The sequence below is a fragment of the Gymnodraco acuticeps genome, unplaced genomic scaffold (assembly GCF_902827175.1).
Source record: "Gymnodraco acuticeps unplaced genomic scaffold, fGymAcu1.1, whole genome shotgun sequence".
NCBI classification, from domain to species: domain Eukaryota; kingdom Metazoa; phylum Chordata; class Actinopteri; order Perciformes; family Bathydraconidae; genus Gymnodraco; species Gymnodraco acuticeps.
In genome coordinates this window covers 2,070,497-2,093,198 of record NW_022990701.1, presented here as the reverse complement: position 1 = coordinate 2,093,198, position 22,702 = coordinate 2,070,497, and the positions used below count along the sequence as shown (strand labels likewise).

The window sequence follows — 22,702 nt, the reverse complement described above, 5'->3', positions numbered from 1 at the left end:
GTCTTGAGAAACGTACTCGACTTAAAAGGGCTCTCGGAGAGCTATGACCTCCACCAGGGTTGTTTCATATGCGAAAAATATTGTTTGTTTTTTTTGTGTGATTTGGATACGCTCCAAAATGTTCTTCTTAGCCCACACCACACCAAGTTTCCTGAAAATATTGCTTGTAATTTTCAAATAGACAAACTACTCATTTAAATAAAAAAAAAACACCCTTTGCAAAGTAAATACCACACTCTCTGCATTATGAAAACATAACAAACAAAAGCGAGGGGCCTTACTAACAGTGTAAAGTAAAACATCCCATCCCAGGTAATTGTGAACCTGCAGTTGTTTAAACACAGCATGCCAATAATCTATGGCAGAAAACTGAGGTAAAACATAATTAGCTGTTGCGCGGTCGTCCCGTTGCCATGGAGGAGGTCTCTGAAGCCGCTGATTACCTCCAGAAGAACCTCTGGCTGGAGCTTTTAGCGGCCAAATTACAGGTGGTTGGCGTGTGCCAGGTTGTCCATCCTGCCTCGTAGCCTGTAATCATTGTTAGATGTCTGCGCTGCACAGAGGAAAACAACCGATGGGTCCAACATAGTCATCAGCTGCAGTTAAAGGACTGAATGTAAAGGCAGGAGAAATAACCCCTCAGGGCTCTGATGATAATGATGATGATGTTGTTGGTAGCCTGCTTCTTGATGTTCAAATGTTCCACTAATGTGTTTGTTGATAGAAATAGGAAGGTGCCTGGAGCTACTGTGGCTGCCACTGAGGGCACGTAGCAAACATTAACGTGTTACAGACACAATGCACGCGGCCGAATATGTTTCCAAGTTAAGAGCTGACACGCTTAGACGTCTACTTTGAGCTCTATAAGTTGGCGCGATCAGCTGCTATGTTTTTCTGTTAACACTTAAGTCTACAGCTGTGTTGGGTGTGGCGAATACTTAAACTCCTGAACACCACCTGGTATAACCAACAATGGGTTTCCCTTTATTATGAGAACCTCTGGAGTGGACAGTACAGAGAGAATACCGAGAGGAAAGACTTCAGTCAAATAAAAGCTAGCAGGAGACTGAAAGCCAACAATGTCGTACTGATATCCTATGAGAAAAAAACTCTCATAAACCACAGTAGAAAGTATGTTGATACATGATTTGGTGTGAAAGACTTTACAAAGTCACTTAACCCACCTAGAGACAAGGAAATAAATGATAGGAATGTGATGGAAATTGTGATTAAAATAAGTGAACAGGGTGAATTTAAATTGCAAGCAGAAAAATGCATTACTGTCCAAACTCTCATGCCAATGGTAAACTGGATAATTAAGGAATCTGACATATTATTTGTAGCCTTGATAAAGAGCGTTCAGTATACTTTGATATTGGGGAGAGGCAATTACAAGTTTGGAATTATTTTTGTTAACACGAAGAGAGTATGAAATTGATATTGTAAATAATACAGGTACCTGGATGTTGTTTACTGTATATTATCTAGGATGTGACATTTTTGTTAAACCCAGTTCCTCTGTGTTGCAGAGCTGGACTGGCCCCGAGAAGCTGCTGGCGCTGGATGAGTTGATTGACAGCTGTGAGCCCACACAAGTCAAACATATGATGCAGGTGATCGAGCCGCAGTTTCAGCGAGACTTCATCTCCCTGCTTCCCAAAGAGGTGAGTCCCTGAATCCCTGTCTCCCTTATCAGTACACAACTTCATCTCCTCCTGAACAGAGTCCTGCGGGGATCCCTCGTGGTAGACATTGTTTTAATGTACAATATGTGACAGAGACAAGGTTTTCTCTCCAGCCCTAACTCCGTCGCAGGCATCCTTCAGAGTAACAAACAACATCACAGCAGGTTGTCTGTTTTTCCTCCCTCCGCATCATAACTGACAATACAAACAACCCCAAAGTGCCACAGTGACGATAACATCACATGAGGGGCGCTCACAGAACAGCCTCAATCCATCGTATCTGGTGTAGCTGATCAAATGCTTCAAACCTCGCCTCCTGTCTCTCTGGCAGGTGTTGTGATGAAAGGAAGGGGGTGAGAGCATAAAGAGTGAGGCAACAGGATGCAAGACTTCAAGGTGTCAGCACCTCCGGCTCTAAAGCCAAATAAACAACATCGTCATGTGTGTTTTCACCAGGACACGAGCCCTCTCTTTTCATTTGGTCCCTCTGACTGCCTCTGATAGTTCTGTCTGTCCTCTCTGCCTGAGCTGCTGGAGATATATTGAGGGGGTTTGTCAAGTAATTTTAACAGGACAATCCCTGCGGCTGCATTACAGATACAGTTGAAATTGAAACCATGAAGAGAATCAGCAGAAGGCGGTGTATGTCAGGGCTCAAAAAGCAATCACCGGAGGCTCTGGGTCCATTCATAAAACTTTTCATATATCCTGAAGCGCGGTAATGACTACTGGCTTAGACGAGCTTTCATGTGATTTTTAGGCGTGTCAAGGTTTGTGGGTCTTGTCTGGACCATAAGATTTTAAATAACCCTTAAATTAAACTTTTATACCGGAAAATGTGCAGCAAATAGACAAAACTACATGAAAGCTTCTTTAAAATGTTGTCAAAGAAGTTGTGAACTGCAAGAAGTCAGATACAACAAGGAAACAACTCCAAATCTACCAACTTTCAGAGAGATACAGATCAGGGGCTAAGGTTTAGCAAAGGTAAACATTGACCATGACTTGAATCTGGCCTTATTTTCAGATAGATTATCTAAATTCATTAGTTGCACACGGCTGTTAAGTTCTGTATAGACAACTGGACTAATTTGCACTGTATTCTGGGTAAATTACCAAAATGAAAAAACACGGCTGACTGAGCAACACTTTGAAACATCTCAGCTCTGTTCCCTCCATGGTGAAATATTTGACATCTTCAAGAATTCAACATTTACAGGAATACCTCACCTGGACTATTCAACAAATAGCATAACAAGAAATCATTCATCAAGAAAAAATGTTGATGAATGTTATTTATTTTTCATGTAGTAACAACATTTTCCAACCAATGATCTGGTTCCAGCTTCTCAAATGTGAGGAGATGAGGAGAGAGAGACCACGTCTTAAATTACACTAACAGAATATTTTTAGATTTATTTTTGAATTAAACCAGCTATTATACTTCACTTCAGGCTTTGAGGAATTATACACGATTAATTGTTCAGTCTAAAGGGCAACAATGAGGACTTAACGTTACTAACTGACCCAAAATGCCTTTGTGAAACCGGCCCCTGATCATCCTGGTGTCTATGACACGGCTCCTGAATTCTTCACACAGCGTGCAGTGGGTCGTTATCATTTTGGATTATTGTAATATAATAAAAGGACAATATTTGCATAACGAGTTATACCTTATCCTACAAAATAAACCCATAATCCTAGTCTTTTTATGAGCCATGGTTTATCCTCTGCTTTGTTTCGTAGCTACAGACAGTGGGATCAGACCTTTGTCCAAATACAGTCCTGTTTGAATAGGTCTGAAAAACACAACAGAATATAGTGGGGTTTTTTCTATTTCTCAGGGGTCCAGATCAATGCTCATTATAGCAGGGTTTCTATCTTTGATGGCGCTTTGGCTTAACGAACTGTAGCCCTGGCATTAATACCATCACTGTGATCTCCTATTGTGTATTTCTAAGCTTTAATAGAAATGGGAATTCAATTACATGGCAACACCATTGTCCACCGCTGTCAGTTAGATTCACGCTGTTAATATTGTTTGTTCGGCGAGTGTGTTTTCTCAGCTGCTCCTTATTGTTACTGTGATTTGGTTACTGCAAATTGAAAGACCTCTTCTGTGCGGCGTTTATACTGCTGTATACGCCCGCAGCAGCGCATAATGGCTCCTTTTTGTATCTTCTTTTCCATTTACACCTCTCATATTCCTCGGCCTCTTCTTTCAACAGCTGGCTTTGTATGTGCTGTCGTTCCTGGAACCGAAGGATCTCCTCCAAGCGGCCCAGACGTGTCGCTACTGGCGCATCCTGGCAGAAGACAACCTGCTGTGGAGGGAGAAATGCAGGGAGGAAGGTGAGTCTCCAGTCTTTGCAACAGCTGCAGACAGACGACATGCAGGCGCCCGGCGGGGCAGTCTGGAGCTTCCGCTGTGAAGCGACACCGAAAGATGTAGTTGTACCTGTTTTTAAAATAAACTTTAAGAGGTGAATCGAGTCCAATCTGTTTCCCTCTCTGTCCTCACAGGCATCGATGAGCCTCTGCCCCTTAAGAAGAGGAAAATCGTCAAGCCTGGCTTCACCCACAGCCCCTGGAAGAGTGCCTACATCAGGCAGCACAGAATAGACACCAACTGGAGGAGAGGGGACCTCAAATCACCCAAGGTAGCTTTCCCTCCTAACTCCACAGAGATCTGATAGGAAATGGCTTTGAGTCACCGGGGTTGATGGAAAGCTGCTGATAGGCCAGGTCTCTGCAGTATTTGATGTTGAAAGATTGAGCTGCAGCACAGGATTGATCTCTGTCCTTCAGTCTAAAGACTTAATTTGTCTTTTGCCTGTTGAGAAGTTTCACTTAAAGCCTGACCTGCATGCTAGAGCGGCTCCTTAATGTGCCTCATGCTCTTCTAGAAACAGCCGGGTCGTGTTAGGCCACCGCTGATGTAAATCCGTTAGTGTGCTCTTCATACTCCTATGCATAAGAAGTGTGCTCTGTAATGTGCTGAGCTAGCAGTCCTGTGACCCAGTATAACACACACACACACACTGTTTTACACCTGCAGCACTTGATGGCATGTCCCTCTTATCTCCTCTTTGATGTTCAAAGCACCAGAGTCGTGTCATTGTCAGTCTCAGTTCTTGCTGTGTCATCCTGCATCCCCCCCGTCCTCCGTGTCCTTCTCACTCTCACGTCTCTCTTTGTCTCCCTGTCCCACCTGAAGGTGCTGAAAGGTCACGACGACCACGTGATCACCTGCCTGCAGTTCTGTGGCAACCGCATCGTCAGCGGCTCGGACGACAACACGCTCAAAGTGTGGTCGGCCATCACGGGAAAGGTAAGGGTGCTTTTCTACTTCCTGTTGTTCTTTCTTTGTATCTTAATGGCTCCCTTTTCCTCTGCGCTGCTCTCAGACATTAATGCCCTGAAGACATCTAGTTGCAGTTTAATTAACTTCATTCATTTTTCAGACTTGTTGATTTGGAAGTAAAGGAGACATCGTCTTACTTTTGCAAAATTATCTTAGGCATAAGTATGTTATTTTACTCTTATTTTTACTCATCTCCTATTTCATAGTCTTTTATTATTATTATCATTATTATATATAAAAAAAATCTTGATTTTATTTATTTTTCATTTTATTAATCTGTGTGAATCTTTGCTGTCCTGTTTTTTCACGCTTACCCTGTTGCTGCTTTGTACAACTGAATTTCCCCACGGGGATTAATAAAGGTTCATCTTATCTTATCTTACTTATACATGAAAACATTTCTATTTGATAATAAGGCTGAACATAAGGTTTTCTCAATTAATGGATTCGATTTTTGGTCCATAAGGTATCAGAAAAATCTTCTTAGCTGTCTCCCAAAACTGAAGAGGATGTCCTAAAATTCAAAGATGTTCAGTTAACTGTCAGAAAGGAGATTTTGAAACCATAACAAATACATATTTTTTAACTTAAATACATCTGTTCAGCTCCCACTAACCTGATAGTTAATTATTATAATCATTTCCCCCGTCACATGAACACATCCTCTCTGGATCTGCATTACATTTGGCCGTTTTGCAGACTTGTTACACAGCACATGTTCGTTCGAGGTGTTAGTATTCATAGCTGGGGCCGCTGCAGCCACACAGGCTTTGGCTGCTGCGTGTATTAAAAAGAAAAGCAGTGGTCGAGTTGGAGAGAGGTTCACCGATTGTTGTGAATCACAGCACCTTCATGCTCGACTCCATTGTCAAAAAAAGCTTCTCTAACTGAAATAATTCTCCTCTAATCGTTTCACTTTAACTGAGCGGATAATAGAGATAATCTTTGGTTATGAAAAATTTAAGAAAGTCTCTATAGAAGATTTTCTGCATGATCACACTGCGGTAGGTTTCTCTTTCTGTCGAGCACAATAGACCAGAGAGCTTTTCTTTGCTTTAAACACTCAGTCCAACAGATAGGAAAGTTTCCTTTGAGCCAACTGGTGATTTCATGCATATCAGTCACGGCGTTTGCAGATCCGAACAGATCCGAGTCAAGGTCATGGGATAGGCATGGAGCACGATTCTGCTCTCCCTCACCCACAGACCGACATCTGGACGACAGGTGGTGGAGCTGCAGCTTCAGCATGTCGGTGGTGAGCGTCTGCGGTGACTCACATCTCCATCAGCCTCGCTCTGATGCTGTTTGTGAACCACCCTGCATGCAGACCCACGTCACACACGCACAGTTTATTGTCTGTGGTTTCTACCACGCTAATCCGCCTCAGATGTGTGTGTTTACATTACTCATGGAGAAGAGATGAGTCTAAATCCTTTTTCTGTTTGGGTGCTGTGTGCAGAGCACAACCCCCTCCGAGGATTTCATCTCTTTGCTTCCTTAGCTCTCATCTCCAGAGAGAGATGGAGAGGAACGGCCAATTAAGCCTCTGCGGCCATTTCGGGTGAAGTGGCTGTTGCCAGGAAAACTGTAGAATATAAGAAACCATGGGACTACCTGCAACTGCATTAGCTTCTCCTTCTTTGTCAACCTCTTCTATAGCCTCTGCCATTGTATTTTAGGCTTGATTGTTACGTTTTCCTGATCCTCAGTTTGTCCAGACCTGTTCCGGCCTGTAAAGTGGCTAGCAGCGGTGTCAAGGTGTTGCGTGTTTCTTGGAAGAGTTTATCTTGTGGCTCCCAGTCTACGGCCAATATCCATTCATCCTGTCCTTTACATTTCAACTCCATAATCTTACTTTTAAAAGTTTTTTATTTGACTTTCCCCCGTCTTTTACCTCTTAGATTAATCCTCCATCTTCAGACAAAGCTCCAGGTAGTCTTCCATGGCTCAGCCTCTAACACAGAACTCAGGTCTGACGCAGTATTGGATCAATAAGAGATAGCAGGTGATCAACGGAGATGAAGAACTCTGACATTAGTCTTTAAAAGCTTTGCTTTTGAAACCTGGAGCCATTAGACTGGAGATCTGGATTTCTTTTATTTTCTTCTTGCTCTGACGAGATAGTTTATTTGATTTAGGGTCGTTGATTCTTCATCAGAAAGTAGTCAAAGCAATAATAAGTTGGGCGGATTTTAGATTACAAGGTTAAATTGGCTCATACTCCCAGAGATCAGCAGTTACTTATGGTCTTCTTCCTTCTTGCTCTGCAGGTGGAGGATTTAAATCGATGGGATGGAAAAAGGAATTGGTCACAGCGCAGACTATTTGTGGTAGAAGTAGAGCAGCGTTATCACGTCTTCTCGGCCACTTGTGCTGCTTTTCCTCAAACACTGTTAAATTTAGAGCGATCAGCGAGTGATCAAAGAGATTCCCCCTGTGATGGGAACATTTGGGGCGAGTCAAGAGCTGCTGCCTCACTGAGCACCATCAAAATGTGTTCTCATGTTTCTCACAGTAACCCCAACACATCTCTAAACACTGCATCATTGAGGCAAGATTGTCCAACAGATTTGTATCAATTCTCTAGTGAAGACCATTTCTTGTTTTCAAGAATTCCTAGTGAATCATGCCTATTTCAGCACAGCAACAAAGTGTCCTATCTTACTGATTGGGTTATTTGCATGAACGTGGCTTAATGTTATACATTTCCACCAATTCTCATCAATGCAGGATAGGATTGCCAAATCTCCAACATATCGTCTAATGGTTCGTCTTTGCAGGCAGTTTTTATTTGTTCACATTTAACCCAGTGAGTTGAGCCCCTTGCTGTGACTCAATCTGATTTATTGTTGGAGCACATTGTGTGTAAATGCTTCCACCCCTCTGAAAGCACCGGGCCGTTGCTTAGCGATCAGGTGAGACAATGGGATTTGATTGCGGTGAGAGCATTGCATCAGAGACTGAACAAACACAATGAGTATGAAATTACAGTGACATCTAATGAATCTGTTGGAGCCTGCATGTGCACTTCAGGTTTGCAGTCTGGAGGAATTTGGAGGAGCTTGTTTTCCTGCTGGATCAGCGGTTGCCTAGACGTCACTTGAAGGCGCTCTGTCTCTACCTGATGGACCTTTGTCTCTGCGCGTCCTCCAGCTTCAGTGGAAAATGTCAATCTTCCACAAAGAGCCGCTCACAGCTCATCACTTGAAAGGGGGCTGCTGGTTAACAGAGGAGTCCCTGGTGACGCCTGTCAGCAGATCTAAGATGGCCGACCTGTGGACTGCTGTCAGACCCAGAGAGAGATCTCCTCGGCCACGTGCTTCATCTGCATGGAGACCCCGTTTACCTCTCCTCTTTAACTAACAGAGATAAGAGATTGCGTTTGGAGATGTGAACTGAAGAGGAAATAGTTTTTAGAGGATTAGAGATGAGGAAATAACGACTTAAATTGTCAAACAAGGCTGCTTCCAAAGGTTATTTTCATTTACTTTTAATTTATCTCGATTAGTTTACACAATGAAATGTAGGAAAATGTCAATCAGGGATTCCAAAAGCCTAAGATTACGTCCTCAAATGTCTTGTTTCAAACTTAAAGATTTTTAGTTTACTGGCTAAACCATTTATCCGCAATCGCCAATGATGCGGTGGTCGTTTCAAACTTGATCTAGATTTATGTACAGATCTACTTTGGAGCTGTGTTGAATACACTACTGTTTTCAGCCAAGCAGAAACAATGTATCTTACAAGTTCTGGGTAGAAATACTTCAGCAACACCTGAGATCTTTCTCTGTCCTTATAAACAAGCAAAGTGTGAAATTAATCTTTGAAAAAGTAACATGTGGGTCGTCCTATAAACTGAAATGAATTCAGCTGTAGCCTGCATGATCTTTAAATCACGCAACATGACTCCATTATATGATTTATTGACCTGAGCTAGTTCCTTTTGAATCTTTGCAAACCATCAGCTTCTGATATTCCTTCTAAGGCAGAGAATACAAGACCTTTTCAATACAAAGATTAAACCACAGTATTGGACCAGCCCTGTGGCTAAAACACTGGACTTCTCTCCCACCGTCTTTAAAGTAACAGCATTATATAATGCAAATGTTAAGCATTGTTGGACAACCCTCATGGGTTTTAAAAAAAAAGGTTAATTAAAAGATTGCATATCTTTCTTTTCCTCTCAGGGACAGCCTCATTTGATGTTTGTTTCTTAGAGCGGTAAACACTCCTAAGCCCTTCTTTGCGGGTTTTTCTCTGTTCCCACGCCGTGTTGGAGGAGCTCTAATCACTCGCTGAGACTGTTTCTTGAAAACCTCGACCACTGGCTTCAATTTAGGAGAAGAATGTTGCATCCTTGAGAGTAGGAATGCAATAAACTGCAGGCTTGTGGTTTAGTGTTGCAGAAGAAAAACTAATATGTATCACACATGTAGATCAAAATGCACATTGTACAGTCAGATTATTCACACATCTGGCCAGATGTTTTTGCAGCTGCAGTATCATTACTCTCACTGCGGTATGAAGCTAAGAGAAAGGATCAAGGTGATTGATGAGTGAGGTTGATTGTCGGGTCATGCCACACTGGCCCTCAGTTAATGAAGTGATTCTCTTTATCACAGGACAGAGAGGAGGAGACGGGCCTCAGCATCGTCTTCCTCTCTCACTCGCTGCAATAAAACCTCACTCCGCCATTCACTGCTCAGCGGCTTATCGGCTGCAGTCAGGGTCACATGTCCAACACTTCATGGACACGCTCACTCTGAACCTGACATCACCACGTCCACAGCTCCCCTCTTCTCTCTCCAAAGAATTTAATTGAATTCATTTTTGATTAATTACATTTGAAGATAAATTAGAAAATGTGGAGACGCAAATTCAATAGATCAGATTTCCATAACGGCTGTAATCAATAGCTAATCTACCGTCCCTAATGACGATGAATGGACGCATTTTTTTCTTTACATTTGAAGAGTTTTGTCAAACGGTTCTGCAAAGAGAGGAAATCGTCCGCTCTCAGACAGATAAGTAAAAGCAATTATAAAAGCTCACGGGGAGATTTTGTGCCAGCACCGCAGCAGCAGGTATTCATCGGCTGCGTTCCTCTTTCCCACCGAAAAGGTCAAATACATTTCATTTCACTTGTCTTTATTTCCCCGAAGGCAATAGGAGGTCACACCGGGGGAAATATGCAAATGTGATTTAACACGTTTTTAAAGTCAAATATGAAATGTATGAATGAAAGGACCCTGAATGTCTTTGAAACTTAACTGTTCTAACATCCCCCCCCCCGTGTTAGCAGGGAGAAACCTGCTGATCAAGACCCGTTCTCTTTATTTCCGCAGTGTTTGCGCACGTTGGTGGGTCACACCGGGGGCGTGTGGTCATCCCAGATGCGAGACAACATTATTATCAGCGGCTCCACTGATCGCACACTCAAGGTCTGGAACGCAGAGACAGGAGAATGTATCCACACCCTCTATGGGCATACCTCAACCGTGCGCTGCATGCACCTACATGAGAAAAGGTATGGAGCCCTCTCATTGTTCAGTCATAGATGTAGTGTAACTGACTTAAACATGTGGACTTTTGGAGTGTTTTGCAGCCAACAGATATAGAGCTGAAACAATAAGTTGATTAATTGATGAGTTAATCAGCTAAATATTCAGTTTAATCTTTTGAGAATAGATTTTATCAAACAAAAATGCTTAACATCCCCTAGTTCCAGCTTCTCAAGTGTGTGGGGATTTGCTGCCCTTATTATTTCATGTGACATTAAACCAAATATTTAATATAAAAATAGTTGTTCCTCTTGGTCACGCAGAACAAGCAGTTCAGGATGTCAATATGAGCTTCAGGAAATGTTGATTATTCCCTTTTTTCTGAACCAAGCAAATGATCGGTTAACTGAGAAAATAATAAGGTTATGAAAATGATTGCTAAGTTGCAGCCTTAAATACATCTATTAAATATGCTACTCAGTTAGCTTTACAAACAATTTAGAAGCAAACAATCACACATCTTAAATACTTATTGGTAAAAAGTTATTATATTTAGCTAAATCTGCTTATTCCCTCACTTACCCAGTTAATCGTTGGATATACAGTATCACTCATGTCTGTACAGTGAACCTGAAGCTGTTGCTAAAAAAACAGTAAGTGTAGCTTAGCGAAAAAGCCGTAAGCAAAGGGAAATAGCCAGACTAACTGTACAAGAGAAACATTTCCTAAGCTCACAAAATAACACATTATATCTTGTTTTTATTTGTCTAAGAACAACAGTGTTCTATCCTTCAGAAAGAAAGCTTGAAAGCTTTCAGACTGTTCCTTTACTTTGCTCTGTTATTATTAGAAACACGCCCTGATTTAACAGTGACCCCACGGAGGAAAAGAGCATCTCAGTGAGAGGACAGTATCTATGAAAGTGAGCCTGTGGTCTCATAGAGATTCAATAGACCCTGCGAGACGTCTTAAGTGAAGCGCTGCTCACTCTTTCTCTCTGCGTTACACTCCGGAGACTCAGTGCTCTTTGCGCCTTAGGGCCACCGAGGTTTTTGTGTAGCATTTGATTACTCACTGAGCTGCAGGCGGACAGTGAACAACATGTTGAAGGTTTCCATCTATGCAGCGCCGTGAGGCTTTAAAAAAACAAAGAGTATGTTCTGTGTGTATTACAGTATGTTTTTTTAAAAGAGATAATTCTGGAGGATTGTCTGTCTCTGACGGAGATTAAGGAAAGCTGTGTAAGCGACCAGATTTTAATGTTTAATTTCTCTCTCATAAAAAAACTAAACAACCTTTCCCTGGTACAAACTCTCCCTCTAGTCATAATATTTAAAAAAGTGATACTTCAGTAACAATCTTCCCCAAAGGGAGTTTCCCTTTCTATAACCCATAATATATCCTCTCTGTTTCCACCCTGGGTGCAGAAGCTGCTGCAGGGCGGCTGTTTGAGTTAAATGGGTGTTATTGTACCTTCAAGTATGAACATGAATGTGATGCTGTCTGTGACAGAAAGTGAAAGAAAGTGTCCATACCCTCCTCATTATTCTGTCAAAGCAACTGACACGGTATGAATGGACATTTTGTGAAGATTATGAATGTCATCCTAAAGAATATGTAACATAATGAAGGTGAAGACTTAAGGATAGTTTTAAACCTTTGTTGTCGCACCCAGCCCCATTACCCTGACTGTCTCTTAATGTTTTTAGTGTTTAACCACACTCACCTGACTCCCGCTCTCTGGCTCCTCTCAGGGTGGTCAGTGGCTCTCGTGACGCCACGCTGCGCGTCTGGGACATTGAGACCGGTCAGTGTTTACACGTCCTCATGGGCCACGTGGCGGCGGTGCGCTGCGTGCAGTACGACGGGCGGCGGGTGGTCAGCGGTGCCTACGACTTCATGGTCAAAGTGTGGGACCCCGAGACGGAGACCTGCCTCCACACGCTGCAGGGCCACACCAACAGAGTGTACTCCTTACAGGTGAGCACACACACAGTCGGTGGAGGGGCTAAACATACTCTGGCTGTTGTTTTCAGCATTTTTACATAAAACGGTGACGTGTTTTGCTCAGGTTTAGTTCGATATTTTGCATTTCTACTTGAACATATTTACATGTTCTTTTGTTATAAATAATTTCTCATACCCTGTCTGAGCATACCCTTTTCCCCTCTCTGTCTAACTCGCATCTTTATAGTCTCTTTAAGCCCACCTACTTAAAAAAGCCCAGTCTGGCTTGCGATTAAAATGTGGTTCAGCTTAACAAAGTTAGTTCTTATTTCATTTCAAGGTTGAACCTTTACTTTCTGCATTAGGACATACAGCAGGCTTGAGTTGCACCAGCTATTCCTAAATCCAATTTGTATGTAAAGTTCTTCCACAGGCTTTAAAAAGTAGCAACTTAAAAGGAATAATTTGATTTAAAATACGGTTGCACCATTAAAGTTGAGCTGCAGAGAAAGGAGCAGTGACACCAGAGCGTGGACATTGGTTTTAGAAACCGTCACACCCCTAACTGAACTGTATGTACGATTATTCAGTTATTTTAAATACTTCCCTTTTGTGCTCAGTTACTGTAGTTGCTTTGCCAAAGTGGCACACGAACGGCCATGAAGTCAATCTAATCCATTTCTATCTCCATCTTGCTTATGTTTTTATACTGATTTGAAATATTGAATGTATCCTCTCTAAACGTGTGGGTGTGTCTGGTGGTTTTAAAACGCATCCCCCTGTGTCCTCTAAATGTCCTTTCACCCACTCTGTGTGATTACGCTGCACTTTCAGTGTGTGCCATCACCCTTTAGAGAGGAGGCAGTTTACTGCTCAGAGAGATTGGTTTCTGTATCCCGCCGCATCGTTAGGCTTTAAAAGTGTTGATGCTCTACTATTGGACACGAAGCTCACAGATCAATACAATTCATTCATTTCAATGACTTTAATCTTAAGTTTGTTAATAGGAAAGAAGAATACTGTGTAGGTAGATACAGCCAAAGCGAGAGTTAAAAAACATTCAGCGTGCTTTTAGGGATAAAGTTTGAACTTGTATCTCCTCTTTATTGTAGTTTGATGGGATCCACGTGGTGAGCGGCTCTTTAGACACGTCCATAAGGGTCTGGGACGTGGAGACGGGGAACTGCATCCACACACTAACAGGACATCAGTCCCTCACCAGCGGCATGGAGCTCAAAGACAACATCCTGGTCTCAGGCAACGCAGACTCCACTGTTAAGATCTGGGACATCAAGACGGGCCAGTGCCTGCAGACCCTGCAAGGTGAGTCTGCCCCCCCCAGGATGTTACATCAGCCATGTTTAGCGTGGCTAGAAAAGTGCAAAGTTTCACACAAATCCAAGGTTTTGTCTATTTAACACAATGAATGTGGCAAAATAGGTGTAATTGTGTATGTAAATGCCTCCAAATGTTTAACATCGGGGGCCTAAAATACATTTTCTATCTTAGCTGGAAGTAAAGTAGAGCTTATTTGCTCACCGTCCTCATTAAGTAACTCATTAACTGTTTCACTGCGGAAAGGTTAAAATGGTTGAAACCAAGACACAATAATTGTTTTTTTCAATGTGTTCAGCAGGAGCGTGTTATCTAGTACGTTTATGATGAATCTGACAAGAATGCTCATTACAGTGCTGTAAACAGATGAAGGGGTGATGTTATGCTGCATTTACTTGTGATGGAATTTGCTGCTGTTTCAATAACAAAACAAATTGAAAAGCTGTAAATCTCTATATTTGAGAGACTGAAAATATCATTTCTGCCATTTTCGCATTAAAATAACCATGTTAAGGATAAATCAGTTATCAAATTATAGTTACAGATTGGTCGACTGTGGATTGGTGCAACTCTAGTTTTTTTATTTAGCAAGTTACATGAAGTGGTGAGTTTAGTAACAGGCTGCAGAACCACTGCAGTGTAGAAAAGTTGTGATAACATCTAAAAGCACATTTTAAAAATGACATTCCAATTAAAACCCAGCCTTTAAAGGACCTGTGTGTGTGGCAGACGGGGAATCAACACCTAGTGGCCCCCTGATCCTGATCACACTCTCGTCTCCTTTGTGTCTGTTTGAATAGTTTAAACTGCATTAGCAGCGGCACTGGTGCCTCACAGGAAGTTGAAAATCCTTTTCTGAATAGCAGCAGCCACCAGCGCCCCGCCCCTAAATGCCCTCATTAGAAAACTACAGCCGTGCATGCTGGTCCCACAAATACCAACACACACCCCTACCAAACAAAAGGATGCCCCTGTGGGAGTCTGGAGAGAGAGAGAGAGAGAGAGAGAGAGAGGGAGGGATCAGGGTGTGTGTGTCTTGTGAAGAGGGGTGATTACAGTGAAGGGATGAAGGCCTGGGGACTTTGTAGGTCGTATAATTAGGTCAGCGGACAATTTCTGTGATTCATTAGCGAGTTTTGATAAAACAATGGGCTGAAACAAGGTCGTCACTGTCGGCTGAAGAGGCTGGAGGTAATGATGGAGGGGCCTTTGTTATGGTGATGCAGGGTGTTGGGGGGGTGCAGAGCAACATTGTTTACTTGATAAATAACAGGATTTAACGAACTGGTGCAGAAATGGAAAGTATGGGAATGCATTTTCTCTGCAAATGATTAGGGGAAGGAATTGTATGTGTCTAAATGAAATGGCAACATCAAGTTAAAAACAACACAAAGTAGTTAATTTGCCAGCGCTTGATTCTGTGCTTGTTGTGCTAATTGATTCAATTAAGATATCATTTCCCAGCCCTTAGGGAGATGTTAAGTGGCTGCACACGTACAGTCACAAATAAAGTCACCTCAGTGAAGGCAGTAACAGCCGCCATCTTCACTCAGAGCGTGGCCAGCAGACAGGGGTGACGCTGCTTAGCCTCCCTGACAGTGACAGGCCTGAAGCCCGCTGCACTACACAGGGAGAACTGAGAGAACTCCCACCTTCTCACAGGCTCATCTAATTATCATTTCAAATACACACATCCACATCTCTAACCACTATAGTACTTAAAGGGGACCTATCATGCAAAATGCACTTTTTTATGTCTTTTATACATAAATATGTGTCCCCGGTGCGTCGGGGAACTCACGCAGCATCAGAAAATAAAACCCTTTCTCTTTTCCTCCGTACCCACATCTTTTAAAAACGGGGGTACAACGAGCGGATACAGATTTGCTGCCGACATGACGACAAATCGGTGGCGGACCCACAGAAAGTTGCTACCAGAAACAATGCCCGACGTGTTTTGGACTTAATCTCGTCTTTGTTTACATTAGCAAGCCTCGCTAACACGCAGAGCTAACCTGTACTGGAGAGCACATGTTTAAAAAGCAGGAAATACAAAAAGGAACTCACCTTGTGATAAACCCGCAAGAGAAAAAGCATTTGAGCTCCATACTGTTTCAGAAATAATCCTTGATGTGGTTTAGAACAGGATGGCTTTTATCACAACCGAATGTAACTTTATCTCCGGTAGAATTCTGATCAGGCATTAGCTCCGCCTCCTCTTTTTTTTTTTTTTTTTTTTAAACCTAGGACCCAAAATCCGTGTTTTTCTAACATGTCTGCAAAAGAGGGGTATGATCAGTATGAGGCATGGCTACATTGTTGATCTGTTTGGTATTTTAAGCAAAAAACTTCAGACATGTTTTGTATAGGTATGGCCCTACAATATATTTTTCCAATATAGCATGATAGGTCCACTTTAACTACAAATGGCTGTTTTTTATTATATTATAAAAGGAGCTACAGGAGAAAGTGGACGTAGAAAGCCTCTCGTAGCTTAAAGTGTCCAAAACAAATGACAAACTCATTAAAAGGATGTATGATGCTCTTTGGCGACTCAAAAAAACTCAAAGTGTGATTGAAAATGCACACTAACTAACTAAAACACGTGATCGTGGAGAAGAAAACAATCTGTTATTTTCACAAAAGTAATAGCCGCCGTTAATCATCACCGAAAGCGCAGGAAACATTTAGCTGAGGTTCTAAATATAGAAAATCATAATATATTCCTCTATTGAGAATGCATGTAAATCCTCTCTCCACATCCCTTTAACCGCCGTGTCTTTGTGTTTCAGGCCCCCACAAGCACCAGAGCGCCGTGACGTGCCTCCAGTTCAACAAGAACTTTGTGATCACCAGTTCGGACGACGGCACGGTCAAACTGTGGGACCTGAAGACGGGCGAGTTCATCAGGAACCTGGTGACGCTGGAGAGCGGCGGCAGCGGGGGGGTGGTGTGGCGCATCCGGGCCTCCAACACCAAGCTGGTGTGTGCAGTGGGCAGCCGCAACGGCACGGAGGAGACCAAGCTGCTGGTGCTGGACTTTGACGTGGACATGAAGTGAGGCGGGGGGGAAGAGAGCGAGCCGCGAGAGGGAGTGGGAGGTGAGGCCGAGAGAGAGAGGAGGGCCACAACTCTTCATCCAAATCTACCAACACCACCGCTGACCTCCACCATCATCTCCCCGTCCCCCTCTGGGCAAATGTTACTGACCGAGCCTCTGACCCCCCACACGTGTTCAGCCCCCGCTCTGAGCCCCTGCCACCGATACATGGTGGAGCTGGAGGGGGGTCCGGCTGGAAATGGGGCGCGTTCCGGTCTGGGAGAAGGAAGAAAAGGAACGACTGACGACGACTGAACTCTTTGAAGTGACTCTCAACCCTTTCGGTCTGGGGTCCGCTTCGCACAGAGACTTGGTTTCGCTCAAGCCTGACAGATTTTGAGATGTACAGAGATATATTATTTTTTAAAGCCCCCCACCTCACAACCCCCTCCCATCAGTGCGCGCCCACACACACATACACTCAAACGGCCAAGTGGAAGTCATTGTAGGAGAAGGCAGAGGAGGGTGGAGACGTTTTAAAGTAGATTTCCGCTCAGCTCCACCTGCAGAGAGCTGTAAACAGGTCTCACTCCGTTCTCTCTGCACCCGGTTTCTATCGTTTCTTTACAGTGTCGCACACAACCACAACTGTGAATTTCAATATGTGCTTGGTTTATCATATGAAAGGGGTTTCTTTAATGTTGTTTTTTTTCTTCTTTCTTTGCAGTTGCCAACAGCAACAAATCCCAGTATTAGAAACCTACCCGGTTTAGGTTTGCTGTCATTATGTCACAAAGGTTTTTTTTTTCCTCTTTTTATTCGAGTTGTTTGTTCTTCCTTTCTGTTTTCCACATACCTTGGTTCAGAGCTCTGCCTCCACACAAACATCTACGCTGTCCAGAGTTTAGTCTGGGGGGGTGGGGGTGTTTCCCTCGGTGCCAGAGGAAGTGAAGCTCTAAGCGCTGAGGATTAATGACCCCGAGCCCCTTCCCCCTCTAATGTTTTCTCCCAGTGGCCAAACTGTATTTATGCTGCTAGATAGATAGAAAAAGAGAGATGGAACTTTTACTTGCTGTGACGTTTTAGTCCCAGGCAAAATTCCAAATTGAACTCTTATATGTTTGGACTTAAAGAAACAAAAGATCACAAAAGATAACAGCCGACATTTTTGTTTTGTTTGTTTTTTGCCACTTGAGCCAAACGTGCCTCTACGAGGCTGAGCGGAGGGAGCGTGTCGGACAGATTCTGACGGGATGCCCGCAGAGAGGAAACCAAGGGGATGTACACTGTTGGTGCGTGTGCGTGCATGAGTGCGTGTGTTAGCGTGTTAACGGGCAACTTGTAAACACATTCCTTGGGACAACGCTCTTTCAGCCTGGTCTCTGGGGAAATGTACAAATGCTGTGTGGACTGGCAAAGGAAAAAAACTAGCATCGATTTGAACACGTGAATGAGAGACCTGTCCGTATCCGTGCGTGAGTGTTGTTCATTGAAAGGTGTCTGAAGCAACAGAGGAGACTGTCACGAGCTCCGCTGAGAGGTGGAGCTGCCAGGAGTCTAAGTGTTACATGTGTTGCAGATAAAATCACCACCTCCAGGATTCTCAGTGGGGGGAAATAAAAACACAAAAGGCAACAAACAGAAACATTGTAGCCAAACGAAAAATCGTCTCAATCTCCAAGAGTCACAACTCAAGCTGAACTGTGAAAGTGGTATAACACTGTATATTAAAAAAGAAAACAATCTTGCTCTATCTCCTCTCGTTGTTTTAATTTATGATCTGGTTTGAGAAATCAGATTTGTTGCAGGTGTTTTATTTTTTCAGTTCATGTAAACTGCCTGGCAAAAAAGAAAACAGACAGAAAAAACCTTAAAGGGATTGTGTATTTGTTTGATTCACTTAGAATTTTATTTTCTTATAACTTAAGTGCAATAAAATGTGGGTTTTTCTTTTTTCATTTCAAGCATATCAGTTGTCTGTTTTTATTACCTGTGTGAAGGCATCTTATATGTTCAATAAAGCAAATTATTTGGTTAATTACATCCAAGAGGCAATACTTTGAACATCCACTGCAGTGCAGGATTTAGACTCAGAAAACCTTCTGTGTGATGGACCTTCATGTTCTTCAAAACCAGGTAATGACTTCATCAGTTTGGGTACGCCTAACAGCAGGTCTACTCGTCCTGGTTTAAAGGAAGTTGTTGTTTTACTTTAAAGGTCGTTTTTCATTAGTTCTGCCTAAGAGGTTGTGGTTTTTGTCCACTCTGGTTTATTTAAATCACCCAATATGTTGCATAAGTTCTCAAAGATCCTCAATTTAGACTTGGCTCTGCCTCTCGCATTCGTCACACGATATTAACTGCATTCTCCAAAAACACACACAAAATAATAAGTTCCTAAGTAGCCATTGTATTTGTTATGCTGTCTAGAGATTAAAATATTTATTAGGTGACTGATCCAATAAATTGAATAATGCACTTTGGATTATGTGCACTAACTTTTCCACCATTAATGATAAATAACCTTAAGCTGCAGGCAAAAGGAAACAGACGATCTAAGTCAAAGCAGAAAGTTTGCTGTGATGAAGGCTTGTTGATTGAAACACATTTTAATTGTTTTAATATCGTTTTCGAGAACAAAAAAACCTTTCTGATATTTTCCATTTTAATTAGCGGTTTTCTGGTCGCAGTATGATCTCTAGCTCTCTAGCTTTTTGTTATGGTGCTCTTTTTCTCAAATAGCTATTAAATGCTCTTTAAGCACAGCGGGACACAAAGGCAGCCTGAAGAAGAGGCAGACATCATTTCAGGAATCACGTTTCAAATCCCAGAGATTAATCTTTACCCTGGAAACATGATACTGGTTTGTTTTTCAGACCTTAAATTAGGCTAATTGTTGTTTTTGAACCTGTGGAGATAATTTATGCAAATCACTGCAGCCGGAGCAGAAGAGCACGATGCTTTCATGCTGCTGAATTAAACACCACGAAGACGAGCGATGTGTCCCTCTGGGTTTTTTGTTTCGTCAGTGTCAATTATATCCGACCGTTGTGTGTGATGAGCAACAGACTCTGCGGATTCCCCTCCTGCCTAGTGTTGCCTAGCGATGGCTGCCCTCTGGCCGGGCCTCAGTTTGTGAGGAAGCGGCCGCGGCTGTACGTCCTCACATGAGTGGACGCGTGGGGGAGTTTCCACTTTGGTTGGCAGGGTTACAGTGAGCGGCTGTTTGTTCCCTGGCTGCTCCGTGTTGTGTAAGCAGCCGCTCCGCTCCACCGAGCCTCCGTCAGGACAGGAGCTTTGTTTGGGAGCAGGGTATTTGTTTTTCAAATCTGTTTCTGGTTTCACACCAAATGGCACAAGTCTGTTATTGAGGGCTAAAACGACAAGGCAATAGACAGAATTTAAATCAACAAAATCATTAATAAAGGATAATTTTCAAAGATCATTTCAGTCATTTTGTAGCAAATAATACTCTAATTGAGTTCCTGTGTCAGTAGCCTACTACTATAACCCCAGTTATTTAACTAGGCCTATCAGTTTTGGACTGTTGTTTAAGATATTTTAGGAGCTCTGTGAGAACACGATTTTAATAACTATTTGTTGATGTTTCATAGACTCAACAATTGATGGAATCATTAGCTGGCTCATCTTCTCTGCTTGAGGTTTGATGCTACATTAGCCACTAACAACAAACCCTGTGACAGAGTTGCATTGTGGGTAATATAAGGTTTTGAGAAGGGGAAAAAAATGTGGGCAATAATAAAGAAAGAAAACAAGGGAGAGCAAAGAATGAAAATACATTAAAACAGACACTAATTTATTTTTATTGCAAGGGGTCGAAAGAGAAAAGGGTTACGAGACTCTGTTTTAATATAAATATGAATTAAATTAGTGTCATAGTATTTGACTTGTAAGTGAATTATAGAAATAGGTACTGTTGCTAAGAGTAACTAAAGGTGTCGGATAAATGTAGTATAACGAGTGAAAAGACACAACATATCCCTTTCAAATGTAGAAGTAGCTCCAAAATTAATAACTCGTAAACAAATAGCCTAACTCAAAATCTTGAGTGGCCTGCAGAACAAAGTTACCTTCTTCCAATGCAATAAACATCATCAGATCATTCATAATGAAAATGAAGATTTATTTCTACAGCCCTACAGTATTTAGATGTTTTTTGTTCATATCGGGAATATGATCATCATAAAAAGCTTAACAGGAGGTTCACTGTAACAAACAAGATGATCTGAAGACGCTGGTTTATGTCTGCAGGCGGCCTTTTAATGAACTTCATTTAAGGAAGTGATGAATCATCTCTCTCCTCCAGGTTATTAGCCATTTATCTACCTTACACTTAGCGCCTGGATGGCACTGCACTGCCTCGTGATGGATGAACGTCCCCCCCGCTGCTCTCTCCACCCGAACCACGTCAGCCCCTCGTCAGCCCCTCGGCTCTGACCCCCCCGAGAGAGACAACACACCGCGGACATGAGAGACGCTGCCTCACGGAGCGGGAGAGGATGGGATACACAGTGGAGGAATGTAACTAAGTACATTTATTCAAGTACCATACTTAAGTACAATTTTGAGGTAGATTTGATTCACTTGAGTATTTACGTTGTAGGCCTACTTCACTACATTTTGGAGGCAATTTTTTACTTTTTACTAAATTCTTACAGATTCAGTTACTAGCTACTTTGCAGATATGGATTTATAATACAGAATATAAATAAACCATCTTTATGTATTATTATAGGTTAATCTACCCAACAGTAAATCGAGTAGTTTAAAGAATCCCCATCGTTACCAAGTGCATCATTCACATGAATGCATTAATTATTAAAATACAAAAATGTAATGTTTTTAAATCAGAAATACTGGAAAATGACTACTTTTACTTGTGGTACTCTAAGTATATGTTGATGCCAACACCTTTGTAGTTTTACTTGAGTAACCTTTTGAATGCACGACTTTAGCTTGTAACAGAGTATTCCTGCACTCAGGTTCTTCTACTTTTACAAGATCTGAGTACTTCTCCCACCTCTGGGTATGGAAATAATTTAAGGATGTCAAGATAAAAAAAGGGATGGAGGGGGGGGGGGGGGGGGGAGAGACTTCCACACCTCATCCCATATCCCTCCATCTCTTTGTGCAGTAATCCTGCCCTGCAGCATCGCGCCTGTTCTCAGTGCTAGCAGATTCTCGAAGGCCCTTAGCATTAGCAGTGGTAGCATTACACGTCTCCGCCTAATCCTATTCTGGACCTTTGTTGTTAGCCTGACATCTGATAAAGGAGCACTTAATCACCATAACCTGCATAATGCACAATGCTGAAGGGAGGTACAGTATTGTAGCCCATCATTTATCCATGCGCACACACACACACACACACACACACACACACACACACACACACACACACACACACACACACACACACACACACACACACACACACACACACACACACACACACACACACACACAGGTCTAAAGTGCTTCCCTCAGGGAGCCATCTTCCCTCTGGGAGGTTTAGCATGTTCACTCAACTTGAGTAGAAGTGTGTGAATCTGACACTACTGACCTTTTTCTATTCTCGCTCCCACAGAAACATGCAGTTCTTGAACCTTCCCTTTTGAAATGCCGGGTTCGTCATCGTCAAAATTGGCAATTTGACTGAATTCCTTCGTTTGCCCACAGCGCACCAAATCCCATCTTGTGTTTCATAATGAGATGTGTCCGAGCGGTTCTTGGCTACAATAATCCTGCGTGACAGTAGCCTAGAGACAGAGAAATATTCATTCACCCTTTTCTCCCGCTTCAAATCAGG

At 42.5% G+C, this 22,702-nt stretch overlaps 1 protein-coding gene across 3 annotated transcripts in view; it reads left to right on the top strand.

Annotated features, from left to right (window-relative positions):
• fbxw7 (F-box and WD repeat domain containing 7) overlaps positions 1 to 18,839 on the top strand; it is a 137,768-nt gene extending 118,929 nt beyond the window's left edge. For all 3 annotated transcript variants that reach the window (XM_034231255.1, XM_034231256.1, XM_034231257.1), the window contains 8 exons: positions 1,530 to 1,664; positions 3,914 to 4,037; positions 4,209 to 4,345; positions 4,903 to 5,016; positions 10,395 to 10,576; positions 12,305 to 12,530; positions 13,610 to 13,820; positions 16,625 to 18,839. In XM_034231255.1, the coding sequence (XP_034087146.1) occupies positions 1,530 to 1,664; positions 3,914 to 4,037; positions 4,209 to 4,345; positions 4,903 to 5,016; positions 10,395 to 10,576; positions 12,305 to 12,530; positions 13,610 to 13,820; positions 16,625 to 16,893 (1,398 nt within the window). In that variant the 3' untranslated portion in view covers positions 16,894 to 18,839. The remainder of the gene's footprint in view (positions 1 to 1,529; positions 1,665 to 3,913; positions 4,038 to 4,208; positions 4,346 to 4,902; positions 5,017 to 10,394; positions 10,577 to 12,304; positions 12,531 to 13,609; positions 13,821 to 16,624) is intronic.
• Positions 18,840 to 22,702: the final 3,863 nt, after the last annotated feature.